Below are 22,500 nucleotides of genomic sequence, written 5' to 3' on the forward strand. Positions count from 1 at the left end.
CCCCAATATACTGGCCGACAGATGCATTGCCAACTTTACCCCTCTCCCAGGGCCCTATCACAGTACCAGAAGGAAGCCTGGTACCCACCATTTCTGTGGCACAGGTAAAAGCTGCATTGTCCAAAGCCAAGAATACAGTGTCCATAGGACCTGATAATATCCCTGGCTGCGCCCTACATGAGCTACATAACGAACTGGCACCACATCTGTGTGCCATGTTCAGTCACAGCCTTACCTCAGGCTTTGTCCCTAACAAGTGGCGCACTGCTATAGTCATCCCACTCCATAAAGGGCGAGCAACTACAGACTCTGGGAACTATCACCCCATTAGCCTGACGAGTCTGGTATGCAAAGCTGTGGAGCGCATCATCATGGATCTGCTTAACAAAGATATAGGCAATCTCCAAACTCTTGACCCCGCACTGGTTTTGTCAAGGGGAGATCCTGCCTGCTGAACCTGGTTGATTTCTTCGAGGCAGTCACCAAGGATGTGGATGAGGGTAAGGCAGTGCATACAGCCTACCTCAACCTGGCCAAGGCCTTTGATACCATTCCCCACTCAAGTATCCTTGATAAACTCACCAAACTACGCATCAATCCTTACATCACTAGGTGGGTTGCAAATTGGCTCACAGACAGGACTCACAGAGTGAAAGATGTGGATTCCAAGTCTGACTGTCCACCAATCACGAGTGGAGTCCCACAGGGCTCGGTCTTGGGCCCTCTCCTGTTTGACATCTACTTCTCATAAGTCCAGGCCAACACAGAAGAACTCTTGGCTGACCAAGTTCGCTGATGATTGCAAGTTAGGAGTCATTATCAACTCTCCAAGTGATGCAGACATCCTACAAAAGGGCCAGTCTTAGACTAATGACAGGTGCCGGAACCATGGCCTGAAGCTTAACACCAAAAAATGCATTATCATCCCCTTTGGAAACAAATCAGTTCCCATGAATTACCATGTTGATGGGAACCCACTGAACACTGAAGGGGCCATAAGAGATCTGGGCACCCAGGTCGACAGCCACGTCACCATTGACCACCACATTGCCACTGTGTGGTCAAAAAGTCCTTCTACGTGACACATCTTATAACCAAAGGGTTCGCATCCAGGAAGAAAGAGGATATCAGCCCTGTCTACTCATCCCTCATTAGACCACTCATCGACTATAATGCCCCATTTCGCATGTACCTGACCAGACACCTACAACAGCTGGAGAGGCCACAAAAGTACCTCACAAAAAGGATCCTAGGCCTTAAACACATGTCCTATATGGACAGAGTCAAGAAACTTCTGTTCTCAGTCTTTTATCGTCTACTTAGAGGTGATCTCTGCTTAACTTACAAAGCCATGTCTGACCCAGTCCTATCTGAAATGCTACACCTAAAGAAATCCCAATCCCCCACACCACATGCTCCAGAGATCACAGCCTCATTACCATAATTAACAGAACATGCTGGAGGGACAGGTTTATCTCTCAAAGACTGCCCATACTCTGGAATAAGCTTCCTTTTCATTTCAAGCAGTGCACCTCGCTGGCCCCCTTCAAGAGAAATCTTGACGAGTGGATGGGTAACAGAAAGTTCACCCCAGGGATCACTCCATTTGCCCTACTGGATAGGGGCACGGTGAACTAACATCAGCTAGCACAGTGCCTGGGCAATTTTTTTGGGTTGGCTTGTAAAGGCTCCAGGTTCATTAGCCTAGTACACACCTATGAACCTATGTGATATACTATAGTATTATACAGTTATAAGGATCTATAGTACAAGGTCTGTTATAGAATTGTAGGAATCTAAAGTACAATGTATGTATTTTGGTTGAGCATGAAGATTTTCTCATTAAACTCCAAGATATAAAATTTAAGTGAAAATGAAATCCTTATGGGTGGTTTTACATTCCCAACTAATGATTAAGTAAACTAGTAAATGTCAAGTAACTATGGCAACATATTAACTGTGAAGCAAAACAATCTGTAACAAAGTGTGAAAAGCAACCAGAGATGGCAATATTTTGGATATTGTGCAGATAAATATAGGATCTTTCTGCTCCTCACCCTTTGTCATGCCTTCTATAACTAATTCATGTTATGACACCATTATCTTTAAGCTAAGTGTAAAATCAAACTCAATTATAAATAAACACACAAACTAGAAATACTTCATTATATGTAGTATGAGAAGATCTAAAAATGCAACAGCAAAACCCCATGATAAGAAAAGCAGTGTTTATTTATTGTAGGGTGCTATTGTTGATTCAGTAATAAATAAATCACATTTCGTAATCTTTTCCACTGGAAGCTGTGTTGCAGTAAGCAATATAAAACAGACCAGACTGAGATGCCATTTTCAGTGAGCCACTTAAGTGTGTTCAGGATACTACCAGTGGGTCATTTGGTAATATTATCACCAATATTTATAGATGCATTTTGGTAAGACACAACTATATTAATAAATTCAATAAATAGAAGAAAAACATGGTAAAATCACAAAATAAATCAAAATAAATAAGATACATACCAGAAAAAAGAGGCAATACTTAGGTTCCAAAAAGTACCCCAGTCATAAAAAGTCTGAGGTAAGTAAGGTAGACAAACTATTGTCTTTTCTTATTAAATTTTTTATATATACCCATGAACTCATCTTTATCTCAAAAGTTAAAAGTAGTAATAAGGAAGTATTTAAATACAACAGAAAACTGAAAGGGAGAGTGTGAATATGGGACCTAGTGAATGTGATTTATAGAACATTTTTTTTACAAAATTCACAGTGAGCAAAGAAGTATTTCAGAGGGATAGAGGCAAGGGGAGACATCCTGTTGTATAATCATAGACATGATAACAGCTGCCACTAGTGAAATTAAAATTTCAATTTACATGGGACCAGACAAGATTCCTGGTGGTTTCCTACAAAAAATCAAGGAAAACCTAACCTAATCTCTCTGTTACGTTAAACTCAATGCTAGCATGTGGGCACATGTATGACCTATGGTAACAACCTTTATTGCTACCAGTTCACAAAAGTGGAGTAAATACCAGACTCAGACAATTATTCAGCTTGTCCGACATACTTTGTGAAGTCATGGCAAGAGTCATAATGAAGCTTATGGAAAAAGGTGAAGGGGACCTGTTCCCATTAAATAGGGAATGTTATGGGCTTGTTAAGGGAAAACCCTACTTTCCTTTGACAATCTTTATTGATCTGAAAATATCAGAAAAAAGCATGTAATCTACCTACATTACAGTAGCTTTATTTCAGTTTTTGGTTGAACAGCCCATTTTAAGACATATCATAGTCCATCATCTTGATTCCACCTTTTAATGCTAAGGTACAGTTGTAAAATATACAGCACTATATCTATTCTATATCCCTTTAGCCAGGCATTTCCCTTTAGGTTACAACATATGCTAAATGTATCCATAAATGTACTTTGAGCCTCATTATTATATATCCTCCATAACTGCATAAATGGTTCCATCTTGCCAACATCAGTAAGAAGAAATCACTTTTTTACCCCATATTTTCTGTAATCCCTATTTATTCTTTTGTGTACATATTTCTTCCAATTATATTTTTACCCGATTTCTGATATATTTTAATCCAACTCTTTATCTAGCAAACTCAGCTTATACCATAAATTTACTTTGTGCCATATTAGTATACATTTTCATTACTATACAAATAAATGGATGCATCTTACCAGAAGCAATAAGAACAAGTAACTTCATTTGTCCATATCTCCACTAATCTCTCATGTCAATTATATGGGAAGTGGGGGGGGGAGTGTTTTCCCATTTAATGGCTTGCTGGAAAGATAGCCAAGAAACTAGGACAGAGAAGATGAGCAGAGGCTGAGTGTTGAGAGTTTGTTGAGTAGCACTTGGTGGGAAAAGATGTCAAAGGCATTTGACATGTCAAAAAAAATAGAGGAGACAGCTTGGCCTTCATTTAGGAGATGTAGAATGGCATTGGTAAAAGTGATTAGAGCAGTTGCAGTACTATGTTTAGGTCTGAAGCTGTGTTGTGACTCTGATAAGAGAGTGTTACTAAGAAAGTGGTTAAGGAGTTGTTTCTAGATGCTCTTTTCTAAGATTTTGGCTAGTGGGGAAAGAATGGCTATAGGTCGGAAGTTAGTTAGGTCTTTGGAAGGACCACCTTTGTGGAGAGGGATGATGTGGGATGTTTTCCAGAGAAGTGGCACATAGTGTTCAGAAACTGAGCGATTAATCAAGATAGATATGGGTAGGCAATGGATGGGGCTGCGATTTTTAGAAATTCGTTGGGGAGCTGATCTACTGCCAGACAGCAGGGTTTTAGTTTAGCAAGGAGTGATTTTTATGTAGCTTGTTTGAATGGAAGTGAAGGAGAAATTGTTAGGATTATCAAGGGTAGGGGTGGGAAGAGTGAGGGGTGTATTTGGTTTGTTGCCTAGTAGAGTGGAGTTTATGAATTGGGAGTAGATTTGAGTTGCGATGGGATCAGAGTTGTTAGTTGTTACTGGGGTTGGGGTGCGATCAGGGCATAGGAGATAGTTGATGTTTTCCCAGCATTTTCTGGGGTTGTTAAGGTGTTGTTGCTGGCATGTTAGGAAGTACAGCTGCTTGTCTACTTTGATTTGGTTTTTTGCTTGATTACGTAGTTGTTTATAAGTAGTGAGGTTAGACCTGTTTTTGGTGGATTGGTAAGCTGACCAGGCTCCAGCCCTTTGTTTGAGTAAAAGCTTAGTTTCATTGGTTAACTAAGGCAGATGCTTGGATTTTGAGCAAACTTTCCTAGTTGGAGCTAGATTGTAGATAGTAGGAATAAAAAGGGCAAAAGTAACATTATTTGTTGAAGTAGGTACACCTAGTTCATAGGTGTGTATAGTGGTTATAGTGTCCTGTGTACTGAGAGATGCAATGTAATAAAATATCAGAATATGCAAGCAGAAACTAGAACAATATGGGATAACGTCACCCAGCTATTTCCAATAGTAGTAGGAGCAACAGGACTAAAAAAGAATCTTCAAGTATATTTAAATATGCTACCAATACACAAAACTCCACATGAACTGCAGTAGCAGGCAATTCTGGGTACACTGCGAGTGTTGAGAAGAGCACCCTTGGCAAACATCAAAGGCTGAAGCAATACTAATTTTATGAACTTTAATTGTACTCTGACTCAGGAATGGAGTACATTCCCATCACAGTATTAGAAACCCAAGAGATTTAGAGAAATTAAAAAGTAGGATATATATTGATAATTTGTGTTCTTTGGGATAAGCAAGAATTCAGTAAGTTTAGTTTGTGGGACTTAGAGAATCTGACTAGAGGTGGTATGGTTTCTAACAAATATGGAAATGCCCCAGTAGTTTTCCTCGGGTCTGAAAGCATGATAAGCACTAAACACATACAAGGAGGGAGAGTTGTCCTTACAATGAAACTAAATTTGAGTTAAAACAAAGACACGGATATATCCAAGTTTTAACAGAGACTAAAGATCAGGCAATTTGTTATCAAGACTTTGAGACTGAGAAGAACAACCTTAATATAGTCTGAATTGGAAATTGCTATAATCTTATCTGCTGTGTTGAGATGGTCAGTATTTGGAATCTGCATAAAACATTCTTGAATAATTAAAAAGCAAATGCAGCACCAAGAGGTAAAGATACCTGTGGTTAGGTATAAAAAAGCGAAAAACCAAACAGCAAGTAACATCCACAGGAATCAAACACAGTAGCTCCACTCTGTTGTAGAAATCCAAAACTGTATCCAAAAGTGAAAAAAGAGATACGCGGGCTGATATAAAAAGTCCAAGTTTAATAAAACAGCACTTTCACCTGGTAGGCTTCATCAGACAATCGCTATAATGTTAAAACCATTTAAATAGCACATCATGTAAACTCATTGGTGCATAATCGTGCTGACGTCAACTAATCAAACAACACTAATTATAAATGCGTGTAAATGTATAAACATATATACAGATGATGTCATCATAGGACAATGCTTAAAGCTTGAAAATCAAAAAACATATAAAAAGAACACATACATAAAGCCTAAACCAGGCAGATAAAAAATAATGTTAAAGTATACATATAAAACCTCGAATGGTAAGCAAACCCTGTACATAATGAACAGGAATACATGAAGTCACCCTTCTTCAAGAAGTGTAATCTCTATGACCTATAACAAATGATGCCTCACATGAAAGATAAAGAAATAAAAAATAAAACAAATAAATAATGTAAATGATGGGAAAGGGAAACCAAGAAAGATTAATGCCCAAAACAATCTGATGTTAACTAGAAGAGGGTAAAACTAACCTCCCAAAGACTACTGGTCTTCTACTTCTTAAAATGGGTGTAAGAGAGGCTTTGTCGTTCAAACCTGTTTTTTTGTCTGCTTTAGTTCGAACAATCCAACTAAGTTCACACTCCTCAGTGAATGTCTCAACGTCACCCCCTCGACCATTCAGTTTGACAGATTGAATAACCAAAAATGAAAAAGTGTGCATACTACCCATCTCTTTATTGTGTTTAGCTAGGGCGTTGGTATCAGTCCCAATGTGTATATGGTACACATGCTCTCTGATGCGTTCGCAAAGCTTTCTATTCGTTTTCCCTATATAGAAAGCATTGCATAGGGTGCATCTAGCAAGATAAACCAAATGCTCACTTTGACAATCAGTATTCGTATTAAAAGTATACTCATGGCCTGTTGTAGGATGTACAAAAGTACACCTTTGATCTATGTACTGGCATTGTCTACATCGACCACAAGGCCTAGTATTGACCTCATCATGTAGCGTCTGTGGATTCGATACATTTAAGGACCGATGGCACAGAAGTTTTCAAGTTTTTCCTATTCTTATAGACATAGCAGGGTTTAGGTCCTACTATTCTGCTAATATTCTCATCCAACATGAGTGTGTCCCAATATTTCTCAAAAGTTCCCTTGACAATTGCTAATTCTGTGGTGTAGAACATAGGTACCATTAAGTAATTACTACCATCCTGTTGTTGTATCTGTGAACTATCAGTGACATCACCTGAAAAATATGGCTTAGCCCTAGTATTCCTAAGTAAATCCACAGAAGTGACGGTCATATTGACCTCATGATGACTGTAATGTCTATTCAATAGCCTCTCCATAAGTTCATACAATTCCTTCTTATAACCATCTTGGGTGGGGTTGAGTCTAGAGGCCCTCATAACCTGGCCCTTCACTACATTTTTAAAAACAAAAGTCGGATGCATACTATCTCTATGGAGTAATGTTCCTATAGCATGCCTTCCGATGGATTGCAGTATTCAGTAACCCATTGCCAAACCTTTCTATACTGACATCTAGAAAAGAAATCCTATGCCTCGAGAAGTTAACTGTGAATTCGAGGAAGGAGGTTAAACCATTCACCACTGAGACAAAATCCAATAAATCAGCCTCATTACCTCTCCAAATTAAAAAGAGGTCATCTACAAATCGTTTGTAGAACACAACATAAAGTATGTATTCCTGTAGAGGAAACAAATGTTGCTCCTCCCAAGTAGCCGTCACTATGTTGGCGTAGCTATTGGCACGAGAAGTGCCCATAGCTACGCCATCATTTTGTATATACACCTCATTATTGAAGGTAAATATATTGTTTTGTAAAACAGTTTCCAAAAATAAAGCCAAAAGGTCTATTTCCTTAGGGTCCAGCCCCGAGTGTTCAGTCATATATTGATGTACCTGTATCACACCTACATCATTAGGAATCACAGTGAAAAGGCTCTTGACATCCATAGTGACTAAGATGTATGGCTCACTTTCACTCATCCCCTTCATGAAGGTATACAGTTTCAACAAGAATTGTTTACTGTCCCTCAAAATGTAGGAATTAGCATCTACTATGGGTCTTAAAAAATGTTCTAAATAAAGGGACAGGGGTTCAGTGACCCAGTCTCTTCCTGCCACTATTGGTCTCAATGGTGGTGTTTGCAAAGACTTGTGAACCTTGGGCAGACCCTGTATGATCGGTATCAATGGTTTATTGACCCTTAAAAACTTAAACAAATCTAAATCAATATCAAGGCACTTATACAAATCATCCAGCATGTCGTATATCTTAAACACCTTATTCATAACTTCATCAATATCTGTCTTAGTATAAAATGATCCTTCACTTAACATCAACGTCATACTTTCTAAGTAGTCCTCCTTGTCCATAAGGATGATAGGACCGCCCTTATCAGCCGGTCGTGTAACTATTGAGGTATCTTCCATTAAATGAGATAGAGCCTTCCTTTGTTTAAACGTTAGATTATTAAAATGTCGCTTCCTATTAACTCTATTATTGTAATTGTAAATATCATGTTCTACCAGTTGTGTAAACGTATCAATTAGTGGATGTAATGAAGGAGTATATGTACTAGGAGTCCAAAATACTCTTCTATCTCCTTCAAAACTATTGTTCCCAAAGTCTAATTTCAACTGGACATTACGTGCAAAGAGCCTGACATCCAATATGGAATCAGTTAAGTCACTGACCCTCATGGGTATGAATGTTAACCCTTTATTCAAAACCTGTAATTCAGATTCACTTGAAGCCCTACTGGAGAGATTAATGACTAGGGATTCGGAAGGCGTTCCCACATTTAGTTAACATCAGATTGTTTTGGGCATTAATCTTTCTTGGTTTCCCTTTCCCATCATTTACATTATTTATATGTTTTATTTTTTATTTCTTTATCTTTCATGTGAGGCATCATTTGTTATAGGTCGTAGAGATTACACTTCTTGAAGAAGGGTGACTTCATGTATTCCTGTTCATTATGTACAGGGTTTGCTTACCATTCGAGGTTTTATATGTATACTTTTAACATTCTTTTTTATCTGCCTGGTTTAGGCTTTATGTATGTCTTATTTTTATATGTTTTTTGATTTTCAAGCTTTAAGCATTGTCCTATGATGACATTATCTGTATATATGTTTATACAGTTACACGCATTTATAATTAGTGTTGTTTGATTAGTTGACGTCAGCACGATTATGCACCAATGAGTTTACATGATGTGCTATTTAAATGGTTTTAACATTATAGCGATTGTCTGATGAAGCCTACCAGGTGAAAGTGCTGTTTTATTAAACTTGGACTGTTTATATCAGCCCGCGTATCTCTTTTTTCACTTTTGGATACAGTTTTGGATTTCTACAACGGAGTGGAGCTACTGTGTTTGATTCCTGTGGATGTTACTCGCTGTTTGGTTTTTCGCTTTTTTATACCTAACCACAGGTATCTTTACCTCTTGGTGCTGCATTTGCTTTTTACTATTCTTTGTCGTTTTTATTATGCTGTACCGAGAGGGCATGGCTGCTATAGGAAGTGACATTATTGAACTACCGTATACGCCTCAAGTCAATGAAGTGAAGGATGGGAGGCAGACGCATTTTCAGGAATGCGTTTCTGGCAAAGAGAATCTACTTTTATTTTATGAACCCTCCACTGACAATATTGCTGACGATATGGATGGTAATGACTTGGCCGGCCTTAATGATGAGCTCAACAGATTAGAACTGGATTTTTTAAAGCTCAAACGGATGCAATTGCAACGCCAGCACTTTGAAGTCTGTCTGGAAAGGAAAGTAGTTCCTAGGGGCTTGCGCATCATGAAAATGCCGACAACAGGTAACTTACATACAGAGTTGTTATACAAATGGCAACAACTGAATTTAGAACTCAGCTTTAGTTATATGAGACTATTAAATGACTTTTTTGGTCCAGAGGAGGTTAAATTGAGGGAGCGTTTGATCAAACAACAGGAGATGATTTTTTTGAAGTATCCAAGTACAAAGACTGAATTAAGCATGGACAAATTGTTGGACAATGTTAAACTGTATGAGAAGAGGCTCTTAGAGCAGAAGAACAAAATTGACAGGGATGTTAGAGACTTTAGACTAAGCCATGTCTTTACTTGGCCTAGGAGTAATAATGTTACCAGTAATGGTGTTGCTACTTTCAACCAGCACCTTACTGAAGAGGTTAATGTTGTTACACCTTCAACATCAGTTAACACAAATGATATTTCTGATCAAACTACTGTGATTGCCTTGGTCGATACAGATAGGTCAGCAGTAGAATCTTTGGCCATTCCTGTAGGCAATGACATTGTTGTAAACAGAGTCTCTAATGATTACAGTGCACCCTTAGTTGAGAACGTGAGAGTCTCTTCACCCAGTGCTGAACAGGTTGTTAGACGGAAGATGAACACAGTACCTGTCTTACACACACGTTTACAGCCAGGTGGTCAGGTTCCACCTACCCCTTTCCCGATAGACACTTTTCATTGGGCACAGAGACAGAGGTCATACAGCAGGGAGAGAATGAAGAGGAAGGATTCGGGGGCGAACACACAGGACCATCTTTGAAGAAAATGTGGGAACGTCTTCCGAATCCCTAGTCATTAATCTCTCCAGTAGGGCTGTAAGTGAATCTGAATTACAGGTTTTGAATAAAGGGTTAACATTCATACCCACGAGGATCAGTGACTTAACTGATTCCATATTGGATGTCAGGCTCTTTGCACGTAATGTCCAGTTGAAATTAGACTTTGGGAACAATAGTTTTGAAGGAGATAGAAGAGTATTTCGGACTCCTAGTACATATACTCCTTCATTACATCCACTAATTGATACGTTTACACAACTGGTAGAACATGATATTTACAGTTACAATAATAGAGTTAATAGGAAGCGACGTTTTAATAATCTAACGTTTAATCAAAGGAAGGCTCTATCTCATTTAATGGAAGATACCTCAATAGTTATACGACCAGCTGATAAGGGCGGTCCTGTCATCCTTATGGACAAGGAGGACTACTTAGAAAGTATGACGTTGATGTTAAGTGAAGGATCATTTTATACTAAGATAGATACTGATGAAGTTATGAATAAGGTGTTTAAGATATACGACATGTTGGATGATGTGTATAAGTGCCGTGATATTGATTTAGATTTGTTTAAGTTTTTAATGGTCAATAAACCATTGATACCGATCATACAGGGTCTGCCCAAGGTTCACAAGTCTTTGCAAACACCACCATTGAGACCAATAGTGGCAGGAAGAGACTGGGTCACTGAACCCCTGTCCCTTTATTTAGAACATTTTTTAAGACCCATAGTAGATGTTAATTCCTACATTTTGAGGGACAGTAAACAATTCTTGTTGGAACTGTATACCTTCATGAAGGGGATGAGTGAAAGTGAGCCATACATCTTGGTCACTATGGATGTCAAGAGCCTTTTCACTGTGATTCCTAATGATGTAGGCGTGATACAGGTACATCAATATATGACTGAACACTCGGGGCTGGACCCTAAGGAAATAGACCTTTTGGCTTTATTTTTGGAAACTGTTTTACAAAACAATATATTTACCTTCAATAATGAGGTGTATGTACAAAATGATGGCGTAGCTATGGGCACTTCTTGTGCCAATAGCTACGCCAACATAGTGATGGCTACTTGGGAGGAGCAACATTTGTTTCCTCTACAGGAATACATACTTTATGTTGTGTTCTACAAACGATTTGTAGATTACCTCTTTTTAATTTGGAGAGGTAATGAGGCTGATTTATTGGATTTTGTCTCAGTGGTGAATGGTTTAACCTCCTTCCTCGAATTCACAGTTAACTTCTCGAGGCATAGGATTTCTTTTCTAGATGTCAATATAGAAAGGCTTGGCAATGGGTTACTGAATACTGCAATCCATCGGAAGGCATGCTATAGGAACACATTACTCCATAGGGATAGTATGCATCCGCCTTTTGTTTTTAAAAATGTAGTGAGGGGCCAGGTTATGAGGGCCTCTAGACTCAATCCCACCCAAGATGGTTATAAGAAGGAATTGTATGAACTTAGGGAGAGGCTATTGAATAGACATTACAGTCATCATGAGGTCAATATGGCCATCACTTCTGTGGATTTACTTAGGAATACTAGGGCTAAGCCATATTTTTCAGATGATGTCACTGATAGTTCACAGACACAACAACAGGATGGTATTAATTATTTAAGGGTACCTATGTTCTACACCACAGACGTAACAATTATCAAGGGAACTTTTGAGAAATATTGGGACACAACAACAGGATGGTAGTAATTATTTAAGGGTACCTATGTTCTACACCACAGACATAACAATTATCAAGGGAACTTTTGAGAAATATTGGGACACACTCATGTTGGATGAGAATATTAGCAGAATAGTAGGACCTAAACCCTGCTATGTCTATAAGAATAGGAAAAATTTGAAACAACTTCTGTGCCATCGGCCCTTAAACGTATCGAATCCACAGGTGCTACATGATGAGGTCAGTACTAGACCTTGTGGTCGATGTAGACAATGCCAGTACATAGATCAAAGGTGTACTTTTGTACATCCTACAACAGGCCATGAGTATACTTTTAATACGAATACTGATTGTCAAAGTGAGCATTTGGTTTATCTTGCTAGATGCACCCTATGCAATGCTTTCTATATAGGGAAAACGAATAGAAAGCTTCGCAAACACATCAGAGAGCATGTGTACCATATACGCATTGGGACTGATACCAACACCCTAGCTAAACACAATAAAGAGATGGGTAGTATGCACACTTTTTCATTTTTGGTTATTCAATCTGTCAAACTGAATGGTCGAGGGGGTGACGTTGAGACATTCACTGAGGAGTGTGAACTTAGTTGGATTGTTCGAACTAAAGCAGACAAAAAAACAGGTTTGAACGACAAAGCCTCTCTTACACCCATTTTAAGAAGTAGAAGACAGGTAGTCTCTGGGAGGTTAGTTTTACCCTCTTCTAGTTAACATCAAATTGTTTTGGGCATTAATCTTTCTTGGTTTCCCTTTCCCATCATTTACATTATTTATACGTTTTATTTTTTATTTCTTTATCTTTCATGTGAGGCATCATTTGTTATAGGTCATAGAGATTACACTTCTTGAAGAAGGGTGACTTCATGTATTCCTGTTCATTATGTACAGGGTTTGCTTACCATTCGAGGTTTTATATGTATACTTTTAACATTCTTTTTTATCTGCCTGGTTTAGGCTTAATGTATGTGTTCTTTTTATATGATTTTTGATTTTCAAGCTTTAAGCATTGTCCTATGATGACATCATCTGTATATATGTTTATACATTTACACGCATTTATAATTAGTGTTGTTTGATTAGTTGACGTCAGCACGATTATGCACCAATGAGTTTACATGATGTGCTATTTAAATGGTTTTAACATTATAGCGATTGTCTGATGAAGCCTACCAGGTGAAAGGGACTGTTTATATCAGCCCGCGTATCTCTTTTTTCACTTTTGGATACAGTTTTGGATTTCTACAACAGAGTGGAGCTACTGTGTTTGATTCCTGTGGATGTTACTTGCTGTTTGGTTTTTCGCATTCTTGAATAATTGTTTGCTAGAAGTTAAAAGTTTGGTTTTTCGCATTCTTGAATAATTGTTTGCTAGAAGTTAAAAGTTTAATCGACAGGGAACAGATGAACACATCATTATAAAAGGCTACTGTACTTCCCACTGAAGAAAGAATGATCAGTGCCAATGATCACTAATATGGTGTCAAATAACAACAGTTTAATCAGTTAATTAAGAGCTTTTGCCTTCATAAATTACAGAAGACTTCATCAATGATGAAGTGGTCAGCCAGTATGAGCTATACTTAGCTCATTTACTGAAGTTATTTAAAGTATTAGAAAAACAAATAAATGGAATCCCTCCTTTGAATTATTGTAAACTTCAATCTCAATAATTTTGCTATGCATCCCATTTTTTTACTTTTGTAGCTACACCTCCAAGCAAATTGACTGTACGCAAATCACCTCTCAACAATGGTCATTTTTTTAGATCACATTTTAATAAAAATATTTAAACATGTTTTTGTTCATGATAGTTCATAGCAACATGGAAACTCTCACACCACCTCTCTCCTGCTGCATTAGAAAGGCACGCTCTCCCTTTTCCATCTGAGTACCACCTCTCTCTCACTGCATTACAAAGGAACACTTCCTTTTCATTGGAGTACCACCTCCCTCCTGCTGCATTACAAAAACACACTCTCCCATTTCCATTTGAGTACCACCTCTCTCCCGCTTTATTGCAAAGACACACTGTACATTTTCCATCTGAGTGCCACCTCTTTCCCGCTGTATTACAAAGACACACTCTCCCTTTTCCATCTGAGTACCACCTCCCTCCCACTGCATTACAAAAACACACTCTCCCTTTTCCATTTGAGTACCACCTCTCTCTCGCTGAATTACAAAGGAACAATGTTCCTTTTCCATCGGAGTACCATCCCCCTCCTGCTGCATTACAAAAACACACTCTCCCGTTTCCATTTGAGTACCACCTCTCTCCCACTTTATTACAAAGACACACTGTACATTTTCCATCTGAGTACCACCTCTTTCCCGCTGTATTACAAAGACATACTCTCCCTTTTCCATTTGAGTATTTTATTTGAATCCTGCAGCCCCTCCATCACTCTTCAACTTCCACCAATCTCAGTGATTTATCTACATTTACAAATACCAGATATACATCTCGAATACTTTGTAAAATACTTGCATTGTGAGTGGGCCTGGGGGGGAGGATTCGAGGCAGCAGATCTGCACATGACGTTTGTGAAACTCAGGCACTGAGTGCTTCATGTGTTGGGTGGTTTCCCTGTGATATGTTGAGAAGTGCAATTCTTTCATGGTAGTCTCAACACGGTGATTGGACAGCCCATGATCCTTGCAGCATTGTTGAGTGTAGGGTGGAATGGGTTGTTTTACATTGTTTTATTTTTATTTATTTAACATTTGTTTGCCAGGATAGTCTGACACACTACCCCACTCGGGCATCATAAATAAGCTTACCAGCTTAAATATCAACCCCTATATCACAAGATGGGTTGCAAACTGGCTCAGAGATAGAACCCACATGGTCAGAATCGCAGGTGCCATGTCCGAATCCAAACCGGTTACAAGTGGCGTCCCACAGGGCTCAGTTCTGGGACCTCTCTTGTTCGGTATATACTTCTCTGAGATTCAGGCCAACACGGGGGGGATTATAGCTGACAAAGTTCGCAGATGACTGCAAACTGGGAGCCATAATCGAATCTCCAGCTGACACAAGCATCCTCCAAAAGGGTCCCACAGAGACGGATGCTTGGTGCCAGAGCCACGGCCTGAAGCTAAATGCTAAAAAGTGCATAGTCATCCCCTTTGGGAAAAACAAGGTGCCCACAAATTACCACATAGGTGGTAATCCATTAAGTACGGAAGAAGTAATTAGAGATTTGGGGACCAACGTAGATAGTAATCTCTCCTTAGATAATCACGTTGCCAAAGTGGTTAGAAAGACCTTCTATATAGCCCACCTTATCACGAAAGGCTTTGCATCTAGATCAAGAGAGGTCATTGTGCCCCTGTACTCGTCACTCATCAGGCCCATAATTGAATACAATGCCCCTTTTGGGATGTACCTTACCCGACACCTGCAGCAACTGGAGAGACCCCAAAAGTACCTCACCTAGAGGATCATGGGCTACAAACAGATGTCCTATGCAGCTCGACTAAAGACACTCCAGCTCTTCTCAGTTGCTTACCGCCTACTCAGAGACGATCTATGCCTGACGTACAAAGCCATGTCAAACCCAGAATTAATGGACATGCTCCACCTCAAAAAAATCCAAGTCCCTTAGAGCTACATACTCCAGGAACCTAAACCTCAGCACAAAAAATAAATAGGACATGCTGGAGGGACAGATTAATTTCCCTGAGGCTCCCCTCACTCTGGAATAGAATCCCAATTCATGTTAGACATAGCCCCTTGCTGACCCTCTTCAAGCGAAATCTGGACGCGTGGATGGGAAATCGCAAATTCACCCCTGGGATCTTTTCTGTGTCCCTGCTAGACAGAGGCACAGTAAACTAATCTTAAAAGGGTACCTTATGTGACCTACTTTACAGAGGCACAGTAGGCTAATCTAATAGGGAGGCGGAAGCCAAATACACTCTGGCTAGGCTTATAAATGCCCTAGGGCAGATAGCCTAATATCTACCTATGAACCTATCATTTCCCTTAACTTAGCCATTGTTTTATCAGTGTTAGTTAAAGTCAGCACTCCCTTCATAGAAAATACTATCAGCATTGCATGGCAAGTCAACCTATATTTCCGTGTATTTCTTTTGTACTTCTTAACAGCATCCATAATCTCTGCTGGAAAGTCACACCCAAGCAATAATAATCCACATGTACCATTTAACGTGGAACAGTACCTTTATAGCTTCAATAGTTACCACAGGGTCTGTTTCTTTTCTTTTGTAATTGCAAATTGCTCCAAAGACACTCTGTAGTTTACCATACAACCTCTCTGATACAATCAAAGGCAAGCTGTACACTTTTCTCAGGTCCTAATGGTGATTTTGTAAAACCTGTTCACTGCAATGTCATTGTTTTCCTAAACTCCTGTAATGTCAGACACTGTTCTACTTCTAACACTCCGGTCAGCTCCCAGTTCTTTTTGTGAGCATTTTCCTCAATTCAACCAAATGCTGAATCATGTTTTCTGCTTGTCACATAACTCCTCTATTCTATTTCACACTTCAACCAACTGTTGTTTAACTGGTATCTTGTTCATAGGTTTATAGATTAGTACTAGGCTGACTGCTTTGTTGGCCATTTTTAGCCTAGCCAGTTGCCTCATGCGAGAATCAAACGCTGCACCTTTTGTTTGTAAGGTAAACACTTTAACCATTATGCTAGCTTCCCACCCCCCTTGAACATGCAGAAATGCAATATCATCAGTTCCAAGCATTTGTAATCTTTTTATATATCCTTGTAATAGTCCAAAAATATGCCAAAAGCCAAATTCACTTCTTCCAAACTTCTTGGTTCTTCTTTAACATTCAGATGCATTGGCCAGTTGTCCTTTTTACACATTTCTTCCTCCACAATCGTATTTTCATCTAAAGTTTCCATCTTTTCTGCTTATTTGAAAGCTGAGACCACACACTACTCTTACTCCTGTCAATCATGGATAAATAGCTTTAACCATGACACATGGAGTGAACAGAGGAGAAACATCCACTTTTGTCAAAGACTGCAGGACTTCCTTCACACTGGGAAATCTTATCTTTTGAAGAGGTAATGGGAGCACATGTTGAAGGGATAATTGTTCATTCTGCTTATAGAGACTTTATTAAGTTTTTTGACACTATTTCACAAAAAGGATAATTGACAGAAATATTACATGTCAATGTCTATTTCAGTGGATAAAACGCTATTAATTAACAGGGTACAACAGGTACGAGTGTGGGAAGTGTGTGTCTCATCAGGGTTTACAGTGATGTACTACCGGGCTCTGTAATAGTGACATTTCCTTTTGGACTATTCTTTTTAGATATTTAGGATACGGCAAACCAGTTCAATTGATACAGAGAGATAAAGCCCTCACTACAGTCCAGGTGACACAAGTTCTGTTAACATATGTGGTACCTATTAGGGTTGGCTGGAGAGAACCAAAGTGAGTGGAATACTCAGTGACCCATTACCCAGTGCCCCATAACTGTTATATAATGTGTGTTAGCCAACAGCATAAATTCCATTTTTGAAAATACAGGCAACTATGTGTTTATGCTTTCTGTATGAAAATTAAATCCTGTATAATTGATAATTTTGTAACAGATCTGAAAGGAAAGGATTAACAGAATGCAGCCAAGATCATCTAAACTTGTAAAACATCTTGTTTCAAACCTGAATTGTCTAATTATTACATAATAAAACATTGTTGATTTCATTTCTGTTTTCAGGGAATGATCACACTTGTTCTAAACTGCATTGATCGACTGAATGTGTATAACAGTGCTGCCCACTTTTCAGAATTTGCAGGAGAAGAGGCAGCAGAATCCTGGAAAGAAATAGTCAACCTGCTCTATGAACTTCTTGGTAAGCAAACTATCAACAAAAACATTTTAGCTGTATGCTTAGGCATGGGACTGTGTAACTATGTATAGACTTAATGAACTGTTTGGGTTTTTATTTCCCTCCAATGTATATGCTTCTGTGAAACTTAAAACAAAAAAAAAAAAACCTAAATAACTACACACACAAACACACACACACACACACACATCTATCTATCTATCTATCTATATATATATATATATATATATATATATATATATATATATTGTGTGTGTGTATAAAATTTATAGCCTCCCTGCCCACCTTACTCATGTGTCCTGACCATAGACTTTCCCCTACCATCGGTCATGCCCTAACTCCAACATTATACATTAAGAGTACTAAATACCCTTCTGCTAAAAGTACCACTGTTCAGACAAATGATGTCTGCTAGTTCATGTTGTCTTTTTTTTTTTTGATGTAACCGTACATTAGAAAAAAGAGACACCACCAACTAGCAGTGTTTGGTTTGATTTCCCCAGCCTCCACTTCCATGACTCTGGCAAATCACCTAACCATACAGTCCTCCCAGACTGAGCCTGAACATATTACATGTATAATATATATTGTGTGTGTACGAGTTTGTCTCCATGAAGTCAGTCAGCATATATTGTCCCTCTCTCCCCAAAGCTGTATTTGATGTTGCTGGGTTGCCCAGTCCCAGTATCACACATGCCTAATGAACATTATGCCCCCTAGTCTGACATGCAAGCATACACTGTTTGGAGCACAGGCTGTGCTACGTGTGTATCCTATTCTCCCAGGGGATGTCTACATTGCTGCTTGTGTCACTCTTATTCAGGATGCACGGGATTCACTGTTGTGCATCCTGCATATCGTTTCCTTGCAGGCAGGTGCATACTGTATCACTACTTAAATGTACACGTAGAATGCACCAGTGTAGCCACAATTCCCTCCATTCTTCTCTGCTCACACACCTGCCACACTGCCACACTACCACACTGCTGTTGATACAAATGCACCAAGTACTCCATTCTGCACCTAAAGGGACAATGTCTCCCATTCATTTATGCCATCTGTCAGTGTTACTATTACTTAGTGCTATTCTGTACACCTGTAGGTGTGCAATACTTTCACAGTGTGTTCTTGTCAGTTCTGATCGTGCAACCTCTGTCTGTACAGCATAGACCATCTATGTCAAGAATGACAGCCGTAGTCCTATACAGATTTCCCACCCTCACCTCATCTAGTGTCATTTGTTGTTGTAGTAAGTCACATGGGTTAATGCGCTCTGCTGAAATACCATCTGTATCCACAGCTTAGCCACACTATGGCTGTGTCTCAGTATCTGTACTAAAAAAAGACAGCATCATAGTTAGGAATGGCATAGTGACTCCTACTCATTACAGCCATCCTTCCATTCACCTGAGCACTGAGCATATGAATAAATGCAAGTATCTCTTCCTTAATCATGTAATTATCTGTACTAAGGATGAGATGCCTTTAAGACTGCCTTTATAGACAGTGTGAAGACCCCCTATGCATCCAGCCAGTTGTCCTGCTTCTGCTACTGTTGGAAATTATCGTAAGTTACAAAATTTAGTGGTGGGATTTAATAGCTTTTAGAATAACAATCTAGTGATATAGCATTAGAGTGCTGCCAAGCTGTTTATAATACAGCATGTTTGTATTAAATTCGGTATGTGTGAGGCTAAAAGTTTCATTTAGCTTAAAATCTTTTTGATTCTTTGCTTATTGACCATTAAGTCACTCCCTGGTCAGACTTAGATCCATTAATTTGTTAGAACTATGTGCATGGGCAGCCATTCAAGCAGTCATGAAGGTGGATTATACCCTCACTAGCATTCTGGCAGTGAAGGCATATTTAATGTGCCTTAATCCATCCCATGTGTTGAGGGGAGGACAGTTAACTCAAATCATTGTAGAAACCACAGTGTCTTTGTCTATGTGAGTGCCACCTCCAGTGTACTTTTAATGAAGGCTACTGGGATAGTAGCTTGGTGGCCGACTGCCCACTCCTAGGCCATCCTTTGTGTTACTGTCCCTCCTTTAATAGATTATAGCAATGAAAGGTCCATGTCTACCTCTCATCCCAAGGATGGGCACAACCATTCTCCCACTCCAGCTTCAGCAAAAGCCCCTGTGGCTGCTCAAACTTGGGTCACATTGGCATAGTCAGGGATTTATTCCACTACACCAGTGGAGCTAGCCGTATGAGTGCATGTTAATTTATCAGTGGGAAAGAGTTTAAAATAATCAGATAAAATTGCTTATACCACCTCAAACTGTGCTGGTAGTTAGCACAGGGATTTAAAACATTATTCACTTTTATATCATCAGTATAGTAGGGCAGCAAATTATAACAGCTGATTAAATGGAAAAAACAAAGTATTTATGCATTTGTGTCTAACAAAGACTTTCCAAACTTCCTAGCTCCCTGAATCCTTTTGACAAGCATAACAACCTTATTGACACCACCATTTCATTCAGATACCTAAGCATCTAGCTTGACCAATCTCTTATCCTTCAGGAGCATATTCAAAAACAAAAATCTAAACTTAATTACCTCATTTTCTGGGCTCAGAAAATATCTCAGTTCTTTTCACGGTCAGTTAGGGCAGCCATTGGAAAATGTGCCCTTCTCGCACAACTTGAGTGTGGCTCACCCTTGTTTGATACTTCATCAACAATTCCCCTTGTCCTGAAGACCATTGCCTTACTTTATCAATGGCTAAAGTCTCGCAGTATAAGCCAAATCCAACCTATTTTGGGGCTCCAATTTATTCAAATTACTATGTCAAAATTGCTCTTTTAAACTTGCAATGAAACTTATCACTGCCACTACAACCTACCACCTCTGAAGCAGGGTTCAGTAGTCCTGCTGTCCAAACCCCATCTATTAAACTAAACAGTTCCTGTTTTCTGTACTTGCTTCAATGCATGGGCAGTCCTTTCCTCACTATCTCACCAAACCTATTCATTACACTAAGTTCACAACCCTACTCAACCAGTATCTGTTTGAGCAATACAAATGCAAATGCCAGAATTCAGAACATATCACTTACTCAACACTGCTGTGGGCTAGGTTCATTTCTTCACACATCACCCATTCATACTGTTACTCTGTTGATTACTGCTTTTTTCTGCTCCTTGTAAATACATACATTGTTTCTCTTTCTCCATGTTCAGTCTCATAACTTTTTCCTATCTCACTGTTTCTGACTCCTTGGACTCTGTGTATTTACCATTATCTCTTGCTTTGTTCTTTAAAACATCTTGTTTTACCCTCTACAATTTTGAAAGTTAATCTTGTTTGTCTGTCTCTGTTTTCTATGCGTCTAAATTCACTTTTCGTCTTGTAAAATGTTCATCTCAACATGGTGTAAAGTTTGTATGTCCTACCTCTGTTTTTGTATGATTAGTTTGTATTACTTCTGTATTCCACTGTTGTCTGTAATTGTTATATTTGTATTGTAAACTGAGCTGAGCCTGTAATTGATCATTCCATAATCTCTCTCTCTCTCTGTATATATATATATATATATATATATATATATATATATCTATATATCTATATATATATATATTTTTTTTTTTATACGGTAAACAAATGTTAAATAAATAAATAATCATTGTGCCCTTCTCCAGTAAACAAACTGTAAATAATAAATGAATAATGGCGGTTGCGAATAAGTGTTACTAAGGTGTACTATCTGTATGTATGTACATCTTAGTAACAGTATAAACATACCTTATTATAGGTATAAGAGTGCCAAAAGTCAAAGACAATGCACAGGAAATTTCCAGGATGTGACACACTAGAAGGTCTTTCATACTTAAGTATATTTATGTCAGACACTTTGTTTACGAGATTATCTTTATCTATGACAAAGCTGGGAGTTCAGGAGCACTTAGGTACTAAAATTTGGCCTCTTTTTATTTGCTCTACTTGAATGAAATGTAACTAGAGCTGCATCTCAAATACATGTTTGTGCAAAAATATTGTATCGGACATGCAGATCTAGCCTCATTCAGTTTAGCTAGTGAAAATAAAAACACACTGGATCTGTATTTCTGAATATCCCCCAAGAGTCTCAGTTCATGTTATTCATTTTCTCTCTTAAATCAAATATATTTAGCCCAAAAATTACTGATGTCTTTTTTTATTCATTGATCTTAAGCATCTCAAAATGCACCAGGAGGTGGACACAGCTGTTTGTGTCCATTATAGCAGTATTTGTAATATAAAGTCCCTCAAAGGTTTGTGTCTTATCATATTGTTTGATGGAGATTTAGCACTATTCATGATTTATTAAGATGATTTTACCAAATAAAAAAGATGTTTGTTATGTTGTCACTTTATACCACCTGGATATGTAAATGCACCCATGTGGTGGTTCAGTGATACACTTTTCACTTGCTACATAGGAGGCTTCAGTTTGACTCCTGGTCAATGCAACATCGCATTTTCTCTGGTGTAGTGGTTACAGTATTTAGCCTAATGCGAAAGGCCCAGTTCAGTTCCTGGTATTAA

At 38.6% G+C, this 22,500-nt stretch overlaps 1 protein-coding gene across 1 annotated transcript in view; it reads left to right on the plus strand.

Annotated features, from left to right (window-relative positions):
• The window catches only part of LOC122794026 (ryanodine receptor 1-like), a 2,146,276-nt gene that overhangs the window by 449,910 nt on the left and 1,673,866 nt on the right, over nt 1–22,500 (plus strand). The window contains 1 exon segment of the mRNA XM_044062140.1: nt 17,831–17,966. Within this exon segment, the coding sequence (XP_043918075.1) occupies nt 17,831–17,966 (136 nt within the window).

This window comes from Protopterus annectens, chromosome 1.part0 (assembly GCF_019279795.1).
Source record: "Protopterus annectens isolate FY-2018-M chromosome 1.part0, PAN1.0, whole genome shotgun sequence".
In the NCBI taxonomy this organism is placed as follows: Eukaryota; Metazoa; Chordata; order Ceratodontiformes; family Protopteridae; genus Protopterus; species Protopterus annectens.